At 42.9% G+C, this 14,651-nt stretch overlaps 1 protein-coding gene across 3 annotated transcripts in view; it reads right to left on the reverse strand.

Moving 5' to 3' along the window:
- ppp1r9a (protein phosphatase 1, regulatory subunit 9A) overlaps positions 1-14,651 on the reverse strand; it is a 91,034-nt gene that overhangs the window by 3,455 nt on the left and 72,928 nt on the right. For 2 of the 3 annotated variants that reach the window (XM_079523162.1, XM_079523161.1), the window contains exons 11-19: positions 12,798-12,960; positions 11,330-11,415; positions 9,347-9,506; positions 9,096-9,165; positions 7,810-7,869; positions 6,305-6,353; positions 2,650-2,769; positions 1,868-1,891; positions 370-552 (exon numbers count right to left, since the gene is read on the reverse strand). In XM_079523162.1, coding sequence (XP_079379288.1) covers positions 370-552; positions 1,868-1,891; positions 2,650-2,769; positions 6,305-6,353; positions 7,810-7,869; positions 9,096-9,165; positions 9,347-9,506; positions 11,330-11,415; positions 12,798-12,960 — 915 coding nt within the window. The remainder of the gene's footprint in view (positions 1-369; positions 553-1,867; positions 1,892-2,649; positions 2,770-6,304; positions 6,354-7,809; positions 7,870-9,095; positions 9,166-9,346; positions 9,507-11,329; positions 11,416-12,797; positions 12,961-14,651) is intronic. The other variant, XM_079523163.1, reaches the window with a different exon arrangement.

Consider the following 14,651-nt stretch of genomic DNA (forward strand, 5'->3'; position numbering starts at 1 on the left):
AATGGCCCCTCATAGGTCTGTAACTCTGAGAGTGGACACATCTCTGTTCCATGTGTACACTCTCAGAGTTAAATAAACGCTGATGATTTTACCGTGTAGATTGGGCTTTCGAAGAGACAAACAAAATAATTGTATCAAATGGGGCTCTGTGGCTTAATGCAGGGGTTCTGGTTTTGGGGCTGGGGACCCCCAGATATGCTTTGGTCATGTCTCGCGATTTGGTTTCATTTTACGTTCTCAAGAGTTAAAGATCTTTAAGGGTCCATTTGGTTACCAACTCTCCATCATTTAGCTGAATGGGGACCACCTGGAACCCCCTCAAGGACCACTGGTTGAACACCACTGCTGTGGTACATCCCACTGACTGACCTTCAGCTCGGCGCTCTCCAGCTGCAGTAGCCGATCTCCGCCCACATTTCTGGCAGTGAATTCTGGGATATGGTGTTCCAGGTTGAGGCCCGTGAGCCAGCGGGTCACCTGCTGGGAGGTCCACTCGGACACGCTGCGGTGCTGCCCCTGGTGCTGCTTAGGGAACGGAGCCTCGTCTAAGATCTACCCACGCGCACGCGCACGCACACACACACACACGTGGAAAAAGTACTCATATTTGTTACTTAAGTGAAAGTATCAATACTGCAATGTAGAACTACTCCGGGACAAGTACAATTATGGTAATCAAAAATTACTTGAATAAAAAATACTAATAAAAAGTACTAAAGTATTGGTATCAAAAGGCATTGTGGCAGTGTAAAAAAACAAGTTTTTGTTATTTTCCAAACCTGAACTTTTAACATTAGTTAGATTTTTTTCTGAGCTCAATTGCACCTGGTTGCACAAACATGAACTTTTAACTTTTAATTAGTTAGATTTAACAATTTTCTGCAAACAAGTGGCTCAAACAAGTGCTTTGATTTTCCTGTGGAGTGTGATGTACTGTAAGAGCCAGCAAATCCCATATATGACAATGGGATTTGCCAGCAGATGTCACTGTTTTGCCCGTTTTCATTGCAGCTCACAGACAGAGAAAATATCAGACCACAGAAAATCCACTGAATGTTCAAAGGTCAGGTTGTTTGGGTGTAATTGAGGTAATAAAACCTACAATAAAAAATAAAAATAAAAATGAATGAAAATTAATGTCATGAAACCTTTATAGTACCAAAAGTATAAAGTAGCCCACTGTACACAATCACCTCATGCAGAATTCCCATTTCACAAGATCAAAATGTATACAAATCTTTAGGAAATAGCAGATCTACAAGCTCACAATGCATTGCGATGCAACGCATTGTGAGCTTGTAGATCGGCTATTTTCAAATGGCCGAAATATAGGGCTGAAGTGGGTAATGTATGTTTTGCAACTATAATCAAAATCAGCGACGGCTGCAGAACATTTCGACTGGGGCTGCTATGGGGGTGCTGGCTATTTAGAGTTGGGGCTAATGCATCTTGGTTTACATAGAAGTCAGTCAATTGGGCTTGTTTGGAGGGGAGGGGGGGCACCAGAAAGACCTAAGGCCTCACTCAGACCTTTACTGCATTGCTGTATGCTTGTTGGATGAATGTTGTGTAGTGTCATGGCCGCCCCAATGCATTTCCAATGGGAGTCACATGGTTTGACACAACATTTGTGTTGTATGAGGGGGAGGGGCGCAGTCGAAACACAGCCGAAAGCCATACAACAGCTTGTAGTCCAAAATGTGGACTACAAACCATGTGACTTCCATTGGAAATGCATTGGGGCGGCCATGACACTACACAACATTCATCCAACAAGCATACAGCAATGCAGTAAAGGTCTGAGTGAGGCCTAAGAAATAAGCATGCAGAGTACAAACAACACATCTCCTTAGTAAGTCAGTCTCACCTCATCGTCAATCATATCCAGACTCTTAGCACGGCAGCAGAAAGGACAACAGAAGAAGATTAGCATGCATCATATCTTTACAAGTTTCAAAACTAGTATATTTATCATCCATGTCAGGCCGGAACCTCTTACAATGTCCAAACCATTACTTTTCAGGAGAAAAACAATTATATAATAATTATTAATAATAATTTAAATACTGTGTTCCACTGGAAAATGTGTTATTTAGGCATGAGCTTTTGTTAACACCCCGAACGCCCGGGGTTATTTAATCCATTAAATCAGAGCGCCCAGCGATTTATAGCAGCAGAGCACATTTCGCGACGGACCGGATGTTATCCCGGATGTGGCTGAAGTAGCTAGATGTAGCCAAAACACTCTGGCGATCGACAACAACGGGAGGTATGATTAATTCTATCACGACTAGCGATAGAATTGATGGCCCACGCCTTATAACACATGATCTTTTCTTAGAATTGGACGGAATGATTTAGATCAAGAGTTATTCAAGTTTTAAGATTTTCCATCTCGTCGGCTAAAATGGGCGGAACATTTTCGATGACGTCCCACCGGAAAATAACATGAATTGAATGTTGCGCTCCCAGCCTGTGGAGCGATGCGATCGGTTTTTTCGATTTTTTTATATCAATAATCTCCGTCTTTTTGATCAATCTCCGTCTTGAGCGCTGGGCGTTACTAATTGAAAAGGCGGAGAACTTCGTCCTGTGCGCTCAGGCTCACATGCTTGGTTTCACATGTACAGCTCAGGCTAAAGCATATACCTCGTCCGAGGAGAGCACCGGGGTGTGAGAGTGTCCGGACCTCTTGGCCTCGTTCAGCATTCCACTTATCTCCACTGAGCTGGTGCTGCTGGCGCTCAGATCGTGGTTCATGGTAGGACCCTGAACAAGAACAAACACAACGCTAGAAAAGGGACTATTGTTGGAGGCGGGGGGGGGGGGGGGGGGGAGCGAGGCCTCCATTATGTCCTAGCTCAGTGGTTTTCAACCCTTTTCATTTCAAGGCCCATTATTTATTTATTGGGCATTTGAGCCACGGAACCACCATTTGATGACATTTCGCCAAAACTAAAGAATATTTTGTTGTCGTTAAATAAGATTTTGTCCATAACTCCAAGCGGTTGGCAAACATTGATCAAAATAACAACTTCTACATTCTCTAATTGTGTAGCCTTCTTGTAACTGAAGCAATGCAGATGTTTAACAATAATCTAACTCTTGAGAGTGTAAAATGACGGGTCATGATGACGGGTCCATTTGGTTTCATTTGAAGCTCTCAAGGAGTTAAAGATCTATAAGGGTTCATTTGGTTATCAACTCTCCATAATTTAACTGGGGACCACCTGGAGCCCCCTCAAGGACCACTGGTGGTCCCGGGACCACTGGTTGAAAACCACTATCCTAGCTACTGGACATCTGCATGTATAACTGAGAAGAAAAGATGGATTGGTCGGTTCATTGGTCCTACTGGATATGGAACTGATTGGTCGGTTCATTGGTCCTACTGGATATGGAACTGTTTATAAAGATGGATTGGTCGGTTCATTGGTCCTACTGGATATAGAACTGATTGGTCGGTTCATTGGTCCTACTGGATATGGAACTGATTGGTCGGTTCATTGGTCCTACTGGATATAGAACTGATTGGTCGGTTCATTGGTCCTACTGGATATAGAACTGATTGGTCGGTTCATTGGTTCTACTGGATATGGAACTGATTGGTCGGTTCATTGGTCCTACTGGATATGGAACTGTTTATAATCTGCTTTCTACTAAGACGCTATCAGAAAAACAAATCCAATTGAAACTATGTTATGGGCTACATAGTATACAGAACCATTTTGGCAAGAGTGAGACCGTGAGAGTAAGCCGAGTATTCTCAGCTACAAATAATAATAATTTGAAGAAGTTATGCCTCTAAATTAGTAAGTAATTAATTGGTGTGTGCTTTGTATATTCTATAACGTTTTAACGTATTTCTTGTAAAAGAAACAAGAAATTATGATAGACATCCATGAGGCATTAGGGATGTGCCGGCATAATTGATTATTTATTAAGATCCCAGACAGTCATAACTGATTTTTAAATGAGTTTCTCGGGAGAGAAATGAATGAGTGTTGAAAACTATCCTTCTTTACTCTGCTATGGACTGCAGGGGCGACCTCATCTCCCCCCCCCCCCCCCCCCCCCCCCCCCCAAGCGTGTTAACCCATTCAGACCTGACGTCGAAATGGAAAAAAAAAAGTATTCTGAAAGAATATATATTCAAAGATTTGTGCCGCATTTTCACGATTTTTCAAAAATAGCAGACCTACAAGTTCATAGCGCGCCACTCACTTGTAGATCTGCTATTTTTCAATAGCTAAAGCATAACATAATACTTAGTTAAAACACCAAAAGGGGTTCCCGTTCAGAATGGGTTAAAGTGTTACCTTATATTCTTGTCTTGTCTAAACCTGACTCATCCACTTCTGCCTTCTATCACTTTAACCATAAAGAGCTTATCCTTTCGTGGTTTTCTTTGAGGTCTCCACTTCAACAACAGAAGACTCGGTAAAAGTGCATACATTTTAAATCAATGTAGCCGACAGTAAGTTCTGAAATGCTTTCATCTCAAATTCAGGGGAGAGTGGAGAGGACGAGGGTTACAAAATAAAATAAAATCGCATTTGTCACGCCGACGACAACCGGAGGTTCCCTTTCATCAAGGCCACGAAAAAGCCCATCAAAGGTGAACCACAGTGTTAATAAAAATGTCTAAGAGATTATTTTTTTCCTCCTGTATATTCTTTTAAGTTCTTGTGTGAAGATATGGTGACATGAGAGGAAAGGTTAGTCAGGGTTACGGACAATTCAGATGATGCACTCATTTAAGTCATCTAACTCAAATCAAACCACCTCACCGAGTCAATTTATAAATATTTGTCCAATTGAAGGATGCAAATTATGAATTTTTATCATCACGCTTGTTACATTTTCACGATACTCCATTTACCTCTTTTACAATAGCAATTTGCCTTTCAGTGAATTGAGGTACATTAAGTGGTTTTCAACCCTTTTCATGTCAAGGCCCATTATTTATTCTGCATTCAAGTCCATGAAGAGATTTTGCCTCTCAGACCCAAAGCCAAAACATCAAACATTTTGTTGTTGGTTAAGAAGATTTTATCCACAATTCCATGCTGTATTGATGTGGTACCATTAAGAGAGATAACGGGCAAACATTGATCAGAATAACAATTCTTCTACATTCTCTAATTGTGTAGACTTCTTCTAAATTAAGTAATGCTGATGTTTAACAAAATAAAACCAAATGTCCCCGTACGGGTCCATTTGGTTTCATTTCATGCTCTCAAGAGTTGAAGATCTTTAAGGGTCCATTTGGTTACCAACTCTCCATAATTTAGCTGAGGACCACCTGGAACCCTCTCAAGGACCACTGGTGGTCCCCGGACCACTGGTTGAAAACCACTGAAGGTACAATATGATTTCACAAAATAAGGAATACAATACCAAATAATATGAATAGGAGAAGAAGTGTGGCCATGTAAGAGCATTCTGTTCAAACAGAAACCAGCAGGCAAGTCAAAAACATTAAAAACGACAACAGAACATAATCAATGATCATGTATCACACCTATGTAGATAATGAATAGCCGTTATAGCAGTGGTTGCAGTGTTGATTTTGTCGACTAAAACTAAGACGAAAAATGGGGGAGCGTTGCCTAATTCAGGTCAAACTGGGGGTCCTTGAAATAAAAATGGTTGAAAATCACTGCTAGAACTGTAAAGATATTCTCTTATGGGGGTCCTTAGCATATATTTTGTAATGGGGGTCCGCAGGCTAATGAGTGTCAATTTGGGGTCCTTGACATGAATAGATGTGCCCAAAGCCAACCAATGGGCAAGTCAAAATCTCAAGGCTGCACACAACTGTATTCATAACAGGGGGGGAAATCACACTTGTGTGAAGTGAGGGGCGCTCTTATCATCATACATCACATTCCGCGCTCAGCCATTCAAATCAAATCATCACCAAATGTCATTCCAGCCAATCACTTTTGGCGTCTTCACTTTACTGCCCTCACTTTTACTCTCAATATGTACTTTGCTCAGCCAATCAAATCCATCGACGCTATGGGGTGATCAGCCAATCAAATCATCGTGTCTGTGTTCACACAAACAGACAAAGCTGGGCAAAGGAGGCGGGGCTGGCACCCCTCAGAAATAGCTGATCTACAAGTTCACAAGGCCTATCATATGAGGGACGCCATGAGGACCTAGGCAGATGTCTGCATTGGCAACGAGACAAATAACAAGTGCTCCTCATCGACTGTGAAGTCGAAGTGGCCAGTAAATCATCAGTCATAATTAAGCTAATGCAACCAGTGAGTCTGGCCTCACATACTGTACATACCTTGGCCTTGAGTTTCTCTGGGCTGTCCTCTAGCGAGGGCTCTGTGGAACTGATAGTGATAGAGAATGATAGATGAGATGGGGGGGTTGGGGGGCAGAGAGAAGGAAAGAGAGGGGGAAAGAGGCAGATAGAAATATGAAAGAGAAGAGATGCAGGAGGGAGAGACACAAGGGGAGAAAGAGGGGGAGATGGGGGAGGGAGAGAGAGAGAGAGAGAGGGGGGGGGATATTCAGAGAGGGGAGAGAGTCATGCGAGAGGGAGAAAGGGTATGAAAGATATGAATTGTGAATTGAGCGGGGGAGGGAGGGAGACCGACAGAGAGGATGAAACAGAGATTAGTGGATAGAATTATCACAGTTTCACAGTGTCTAGACATAGACAACACAGTAATACACATTCCATTATCATGTGATTAGTATACGCACTGGTGAATAATATGTGCACCCTGAAGCACTAATGTGTGTACTTGTGTGCTTGTGTTTCTGCTCTTCAGTCTGTCGTGTGTGTGTGTGTGTGTGTGTGTGTGTGTGTGTGTGTGTGTGTTTGTGTGTGTGTGTGTGTGTGAGAGAGAGGGAGATTAGTGACCCCTGAATGTCACTACAGAGCCCCATCTGGGGTAGTGTCTGCGATGCAACATGGCTAATGCTGCACATCATTCCCTCTGCTGAAATTAGCCCTTCTCTAAGTCCCTCCCCAACCCGTCCTTGTCCAATAGGCACGTTAGCAGCCAGGAGACAGGGCAAGCTGTCCTTCTCTCCCATTGAGATGCATGTTAAATGACGGGATTTCTCCATATAAATCATTTCAGTAGAAAGAGCATCAAAATGTCTTCTAAATCAAGTCAACCAGGCCTGCTGGACAAATTTGCATGACATTATATAATTTTTTTTGAAATGACAGAGGGATAAATCAACTTTTAACGACCACCCGAGTTTTCATGTTTCACGGTAAGACTACGGTCATTAGTATTATTGCCATCACCTGGGTGAGTCAGTCATGTAACTTTCCCGACATTAAGCCGTGTATGTGTTCAACAAAACAGCCATGCAAAATAACATTGACAGCTACGAGGTGGCGAAAGCTTGACCTGCATAGCAAGAGTTGCTAAAATATTTGGATTGGCAATCCAAATAGTTTTTTGGATTGGACAATCGCTTTTTGGGGAGGGATTTAGTGAAGGGCTAATAGCATGGATGAAACATGGATGTAAGAACTATATTTCAGTTCACTTGGTGTGAGACCTTCCCCTTTCTTTCTCTCTCACACACACACACACACACACACACACACACACACACACACACACACACACACACACACACACACACACACACACACACACACACACACACACACACACACACACACACACACACACACACACACACACACACACACACACACACACACACACACACAGTTTAAGCCCCAGTTTGTAGCACAAGAGACACTGATCAAATCTGGTGAAAGCATGAAATAATCTAATCTGATAAAAGGACTATTACCTATTTCCAGGGGAGGCCCGGGGGTCTCTGTCCTTCATCTTGCTTTTCCTGAGGGAGAACCTGAATGGAATAGCGGTAAGGTCAGCGGCGTCAACTTTGGGAGTGCCTGAGGGCTTGGGCACTCACTGAAAAAATAATAAACCAAATAGCACCCACTGAGATTAAGGCTGAAGATCCCCTCCCCTGGTCATTTTGTCACGTAGGCACACACCTTTACGGTGTTCACAGAACAGGTATTCAAATGCTAATACGGTGGCTTTGTTCCAGTGACCGCACGGTTCATTCACACTCCGTCTCCTGCAGCAACACAACACTAACACAGTCAGCGGAGAGGCTGCTGTCTGTGTACCGTCGGCCCGTCTGTAAAGAGCCATGACTTGAGACTTGACAAACAGAGCCATCTCAGCCAAAATACAATTTAATTATTTACTGTTGATCATGCTGAAATGTTGAAACAAGATGCTGAAACAATTTAATGTGTTCGTTAATAAGTGATTAACTGAAAGCGCTGCGGCGGGGGGGGGGGGGGGGGGGGGGGGCAGGGAGGCGGGGGCCGGGGGGCACCCACTGCCGTTATAGGAACCTGCCGCCCCTGGGTAAGGTGACAAAACAATGTTTGATACCGTTTAATCCAAATAGTCTACTTGTACTTCATGCCTTTTCCATGAAGGGCACTGCTAAACCAAGCAGCTGGTGTAATCACAGCACAACAACACGTTCCTCCATCCTGGGAGAAATGCTAGGGGTCTGCTATTAAAGAGGGAGTGCCGCAATTGTTGTATTTTTCCAGTTTTTCATGTGTCTATGAGGTGACAGTAGGCTACTTCATTAGACAGTAGACACCCTGGATTCGTTTTTATGTGCAATGGTGTATTAACTTTGTATTTAGGGTTTCTTCCTGGAGGCTGAACCCTTGACAGTCAAACGGGCTAATGAAATAAACAGTAATATAGTGACATCACACTATCAGCCCCTCCCCTAACCCCTTTATCATATACAACTACAGCTGTGGGTGCGGCTTCAGTTCACCAGGCAAACCAGGCATACTTAATGAAGTGGTGGGCGTGTCCACATAAAAGCATGATTTTAACAAATACTGTACACTTTTTGGAAAACGTTCTTCCTCCTTATATTATTACTAATAGTAATATTATTATATTACTATTTCCTCTTCATATCAACCTACTCCCCCCCCCCCTCAACTATATTTGTCCTTCTCTGGATTATGTGTATGCAAGTACCTTATGTATTACCACAATAAAATCTGCGCTACAAGATTTTCTTACCCAGTGTCCAAGGCTTGTCTGTTCTCTTCTAGGCTGAGAGAGGGGCTGGACACCACCGGAGACTGAGACCCTGTGGACAGGACACATCATAATTGAAAATGTACTTTAGTTTCAATTGGAGATAAGTATACCGCTAAACAATTTAACGCAGTACAGAAACAATTTTGTGTTCATTTAACTCAGGTTTTAATGTGTACCTTTAGAGAGAATATTGTCATAGTGAGTGAGAAGGTGGGTGGGGTTGTACTGACCATCATGGTGGGCTCCTGCAGCTTGCGGAAGCAGTGTGTGTCTGGGGGAACCCTCAGCACTGCCTGGGGCCCTGAGGGCTGCTGCTCCACCTTCACATGAGGCTGTGCTACGCACTGAACCACTCCGACTGTGGGCTGGACTTCCAAGGCCCTCTGACACCTGAGAACGGAGACGGAGAGGAAGAGAAGAGAAGAGAAGAGAAGAGAAAAGAAGAGAAGAGAAGAGAAGAGAAGAGAAGAGAAGAGAAGAGAAGAGAAGAGAAGAGAAGAGAAGAGAAGAGAAGAGAAGAGAAGAGAAAAAGGTGTAGAAGAGCAACAGCGAGAAAGGGAGAAATAGGATGAAGAGAGAAAGGGTGCAGAATTCAGATACAGTACGTACAGTGTACATGGTACATGGTGCCTTAAAAGGTAGAGTAAGTGATATGTTTTTTGGTTTAAACAAAATGTTATTTGTTAAAAGGTTAAATCACTACATTCTGATAGTAATCATTGCTATAGAGTGTTTGTTCAGTAACAGAGGTCTCCCTGTCTCTCCAGCTCTTTAATAAACAGAAAATAAATTTTCACCTGTGACAAAATTTCAGCCAATCAGGAGAGAGTAGCTATTTATGAGCTTAATTTTGATAGTGTTCCAGTTCAAATTATGTCTGCTCATTTCTCTGTGTCATCACTTACAATTCCACTTGTTTAATCTGTATCCTGACTGCGTTCTCTATCCTGTTTTTTGAAAGAATTGGAATCCCAGTTTCAGTTTCGATTTCTGAAAATGCATTTTCTGTTTAATAAAAAAGCTGGAGAGAAATGGAGACTCCTGTTACTGAACAAACACTCTATAGCAATGAGTACTATCATAATATAGCGCTTTTTAACACTTATTTTAACCAAAGAAAATCACTTGGAGTACCTTTAAAGAAGTGAGGATTCAGCCTGATCAAAAAGGTGATGAAGTGAGCAAAGAAAATAAAAGTGAACCTTGACACACTAGCTCCATTCTCCAAGGTCTCAGGTCTCCACTCTTTCCAGTACAGTGCTTAAGGCTTCGTAACTTTCCATCCAGCCAATCAAAATAGGAAGTAATGGAAGTGGACAAGAGCATTTTGTTCAGAAGCAGGCAGAGGCTATTATTATCACACTGGGAGAGACTGTGGGTTCAGACGGTGCCAACAATTAATTCATTAGTGCTGCAGAACAACACAGTCACGCACGCACGCACGCACGCACGCACGCACGCACGCACGCACGCACGCACAGTGTAGGCTATTTCTGCTGAGTTCAGACCTAACTATGGCTCTGCTCAGCAGAGGGACGGGTTGTACCGTCGTGCAGCTAAAGCAATCGGCGCCGATCTCCGATCACGTGATCGGACCGGGACAACTCTAAGTCAAAGGTTTTTCCTTTGCCTCTAGGGAGTGTGCATGCAAGGTTTCACACAGATCGGTGCAGTTATAGGCAAAAATTCTAATCGGCCAGTTATAGCGCCACCATGTGGCTGATTTGAAAATGTTCAAGTGGCATTTTGCTCTCAGCCTAGTGTGAATGTGCGTGCACAATGTCACATAAATTGCACTCTGCGTACTGCGTTCATGATTTGAGGCATTTTGTTCAAAATGGGCCAATCCTGCAAACACTGGAAGCCAATGTTAGCCAATTAGGATGGAATAATATGAGAAATGGAACAGATCCGTGCTGATCACATGACTATACATACACACGGATATGGACAGGAACGCCCACAAACGTCACATCCGGGCATGAGACACACGCACGCGCACTTGTATAGCAGCTGGTAAAAAATATCTTCTAAATCCTAAAATCCGCATTTGGCCACGGACCCCCATCTGAAAATATGTTGTTCCAGGGACCACCCCAGAAGCAAAGATTTGAGTTAAAAATGTTCGCTCTGAAAGAAGATATATTCAAAGATTTGAATGGAATAAAGATCCTGAAATCTTAGTGTTAAAAAGAGCTACATAAAATACAAACCTCTCCCTCTGCAGAACTGATGCTGTCTCTGACCATGGCTTTGTGGATATTTTTACTGGGTGACAGAGAAGAGCTCTCCCTCAAATCTGCGAACAACATGACAACAATGATGATTCAGTTTGGATTGAGGACAAATATATCAGTATTATTTATTAAAGTGGCCTCTACCTTCATTTTACAGTGACTTATTATACAAGCTCTTATTCATTTTTTGGCCAGTATCATGTAAACCCTATATACACTCAGAGTGCCCCGGTACTCTAGGTCCCCAACCACCGGTCATGATGTGCCACTGGTACACGAGAAGGGAATTTATGGTAATTTATGAAAACCTTTTTTTCATTGTTGATATAACGCCATTTAGGTCAATGATATAGGCTAACATTATGTTGTGATATAATAATATAGCAGCGGGTATTTAAGGGCCAGTCAACTGTCATTCATGAGAACGTGTTTTGGTACGATGACGACGCGCGGCGCATCTGACACGCAGACATGAAAAATTATGCCAGGGGACCTTAAAAAGAACAAAGGCAGACGTGTTGTAAACAGATTACTTGTCTGGGTTGCAGAGGTGAAGGGTGAAAATATGTTTGGGGGATCGTAAAGCAGTAACTAACAGGGAAGACAGAGGATTTGTCAAGAGGAGTTATAATGCGAGCCATTCTTAATCCAAGGACAGGTCTCTCAGTGTGTGTGTGTGTGTGTGTGTGTGTGTGTGTGTGTGTGTGTGTGTGTGTGCGCGCGAGAGAGCGCACACGAGAGAGAGAGAGTGTGTGTCTACTCTAAAGCTGATGTTTGCTGTATGAAATGAGACAATCCTTATATCTCCTCAATGTTGTTGACAGTAAACTGACAACCTCAGACAGGGTTATGGGAAGCATATTGGCTACTGTACAACCATGATGGACTACATACAGTATGTAGCAGAGTGGCTCAGAGCCTCTGCCTGATGGCCTCAAAAGTCTAATATCTCCCGGATATCCCTTTGGTGTAGTGGTTAAAATATTGGACACATTCACGTGGGAGACCCAAGTTCGAATCCCGGGTGTTACACATACAGTGCAGGAGAATACTGTGGATAGTGGATACTGTACATACAGTACAGTTAAAATATGCATTCCTTTCCTATATCAACCCTCTCTCTGAGATTGATTGATTTCTTTTTATTATTTAGTTTGTCTTTTTTTCTCTCTACCTTTTTTCTATCTATACATATTTTTCTTACTTTATATTTTTAATTACCATTATTATTATTATTATTACTATTGCTACACACATTTAATTATGCTTAACTCAATTCTCCCCTCAGGGTCGGTGGGTGGGTGGATCTGTGTAATTGGTATTATTTCATGTTTTGTATTGTTCCTTCTTGTATGTTCTGTATTTTAAAGTGGAAAAAATAAAAAAGTTGTTTAAAAAAAAAAGAGAACTGTCCATACAGTGGGCTGCGTACAACTAATCTCACCACTTAATAAGGACGATGTGGGCTGGGCTGCAGCGGCCCTGGAGGGGCTGTAGTGTTGAGTGGCGCTGCCGCCGCCGCCGCTGTTGTTGCTGTTGTTGTTGTTGTTGACCTGGATACCGTTCTGCTTCATCAACTGCATCAGCTCAGACTCCAACGCTGCGATCTGGTTGGTTAAGAGAGAGGAGACAGCAGAAGGGGAGGGGTTGACATACACACACAACGCAGGTCCTGAATCCAAAGTCACACGAGAGGGGGTGGAGCTGTTATTGTGGGCGCCGTGTGAACCGGTTGGAAGAATCCGGATGTCCTAGCAGTGTTTAGTTGTAGTCATAGTCTCTTGAATAGTTTATTGTCTCCACCAGGCCGAAGAAGGCATGAGGAGAGAGTATGTTTTGCACTCCGTCCGTGTGTGTGTCCGTCCGTCCGTCTGTGTGTCCGTCCATCCGTCTGTGTACAGCTAATCTCCGGCACCGTTAACCCGGTCGATGCAAAATTTTTCAATCACACTGCCTGGATGCCAACGATGAACCTCTGCCCCAAATTTTCCAGAACGGCCTGTTATAGCGCCACCAGGAGGCCGACTTTTGTAAAACACATTTTTTTATATTACTCCTCCAGATTCTGTCCAAAAATCCCGCAAAACACAGTTACACAGTATCTCTATAGTCATGTGTTCAAGACGGATCTGTCCGATATTTTATATTCCATCCTAATCAGCTAACATTGGCTTTCAAAGTTTGCAGGATTGGCCCGTTTTGAACAAAAAGCCTCAAATCATGAAAGCAGCGTGCAATTTACGTGAAATCCTGTTTTCCTGTTATAGCGCCACCAACAGGTGGATTTTTGCAAAACACATTTTTGGAACAAAATGCCTCAAATCATCCAATTACCATCCAAGGCGTAAGAAGAAATGGCGACAATTTTTTGTGTAGAAGGAAACATGAGGGACTTCCGTCAACTAAGTATATAGAGTGTAGCTGTTTTTTTAAGGACTGCTTGGTTTGGAATATGCTGCCAGATGACAGGACATGTGAATCAACTCTGACCTCTATTAAAAGCAGGCTTAACACGCTTCTCTTCACAAAAGCCTTTGAGCTGTTTTTTATCGCCCTCTCTCTCTCTCTGTGTGTGTGTGTGTGTGTGTGTGTGTGTGTGTGTGTGTGTGTGTGTGTGTGTGTGTGTGTGTGTGTGTGTGCGCGCACGCACGCACGCACGCACACACACACACACACACACACATCGCGTCTCTCTGGATTAAGAGCATCTGCTAAATACAAGGTCATAAGGTCATAAGTGCAACAAGGTCCAACGTTTCGGCAGATGCAACTGCCTTCTTCAGGGTATCATATACCCTGATATATACCTTCTTCAGGGTATCATATACCCTGATATATACCTTCTTCAGGGTATCATATACCCTGATATATACCTTCTTCAGGGTATCATATACCCTGATATATACCTTCTTCAGGGTATCATATACCCTGATATATACCTTCTTCAGGGTATCATATACCCTGAAGAAGGCAGTTGCATCTGCCGAAACGTTGGTTTCTCACTCTGCGTCCTAATAAATAATCGTAGACGCAGCACCGAGTGCCGCGCTACGAGCTTGTATATCTGCTATTTTGAAACAAATCTTTGAATATATATTCTTTCAGAGCGAACGTTTTGAACTCAAATCTTTGCTTCTGGGGAGGTCCCTGGAACAACATATTTTCAAATGGGGGTCAGGCAGCCAATTACATATGATTTTTGAGGTCCTTGACATGAAAAAGGTTGAGCACCACCGAAACATAGGTTTTTCAGAGAACTGTCATGATTTAGAAGACATTTGTAGAATCTGTTCTCAGG

The sequence above is a fragment of the Electrona antarctica genome, assembly GCF_951216825.1.
Source record: "Electrona antarctica genome assembly, chromosome: 15".
NCBI lineage: Eukaryota > Metazoa > Chordata > Actinopteri > Myctophiformes > Myctophidae > Electrona > Electrona antarctica.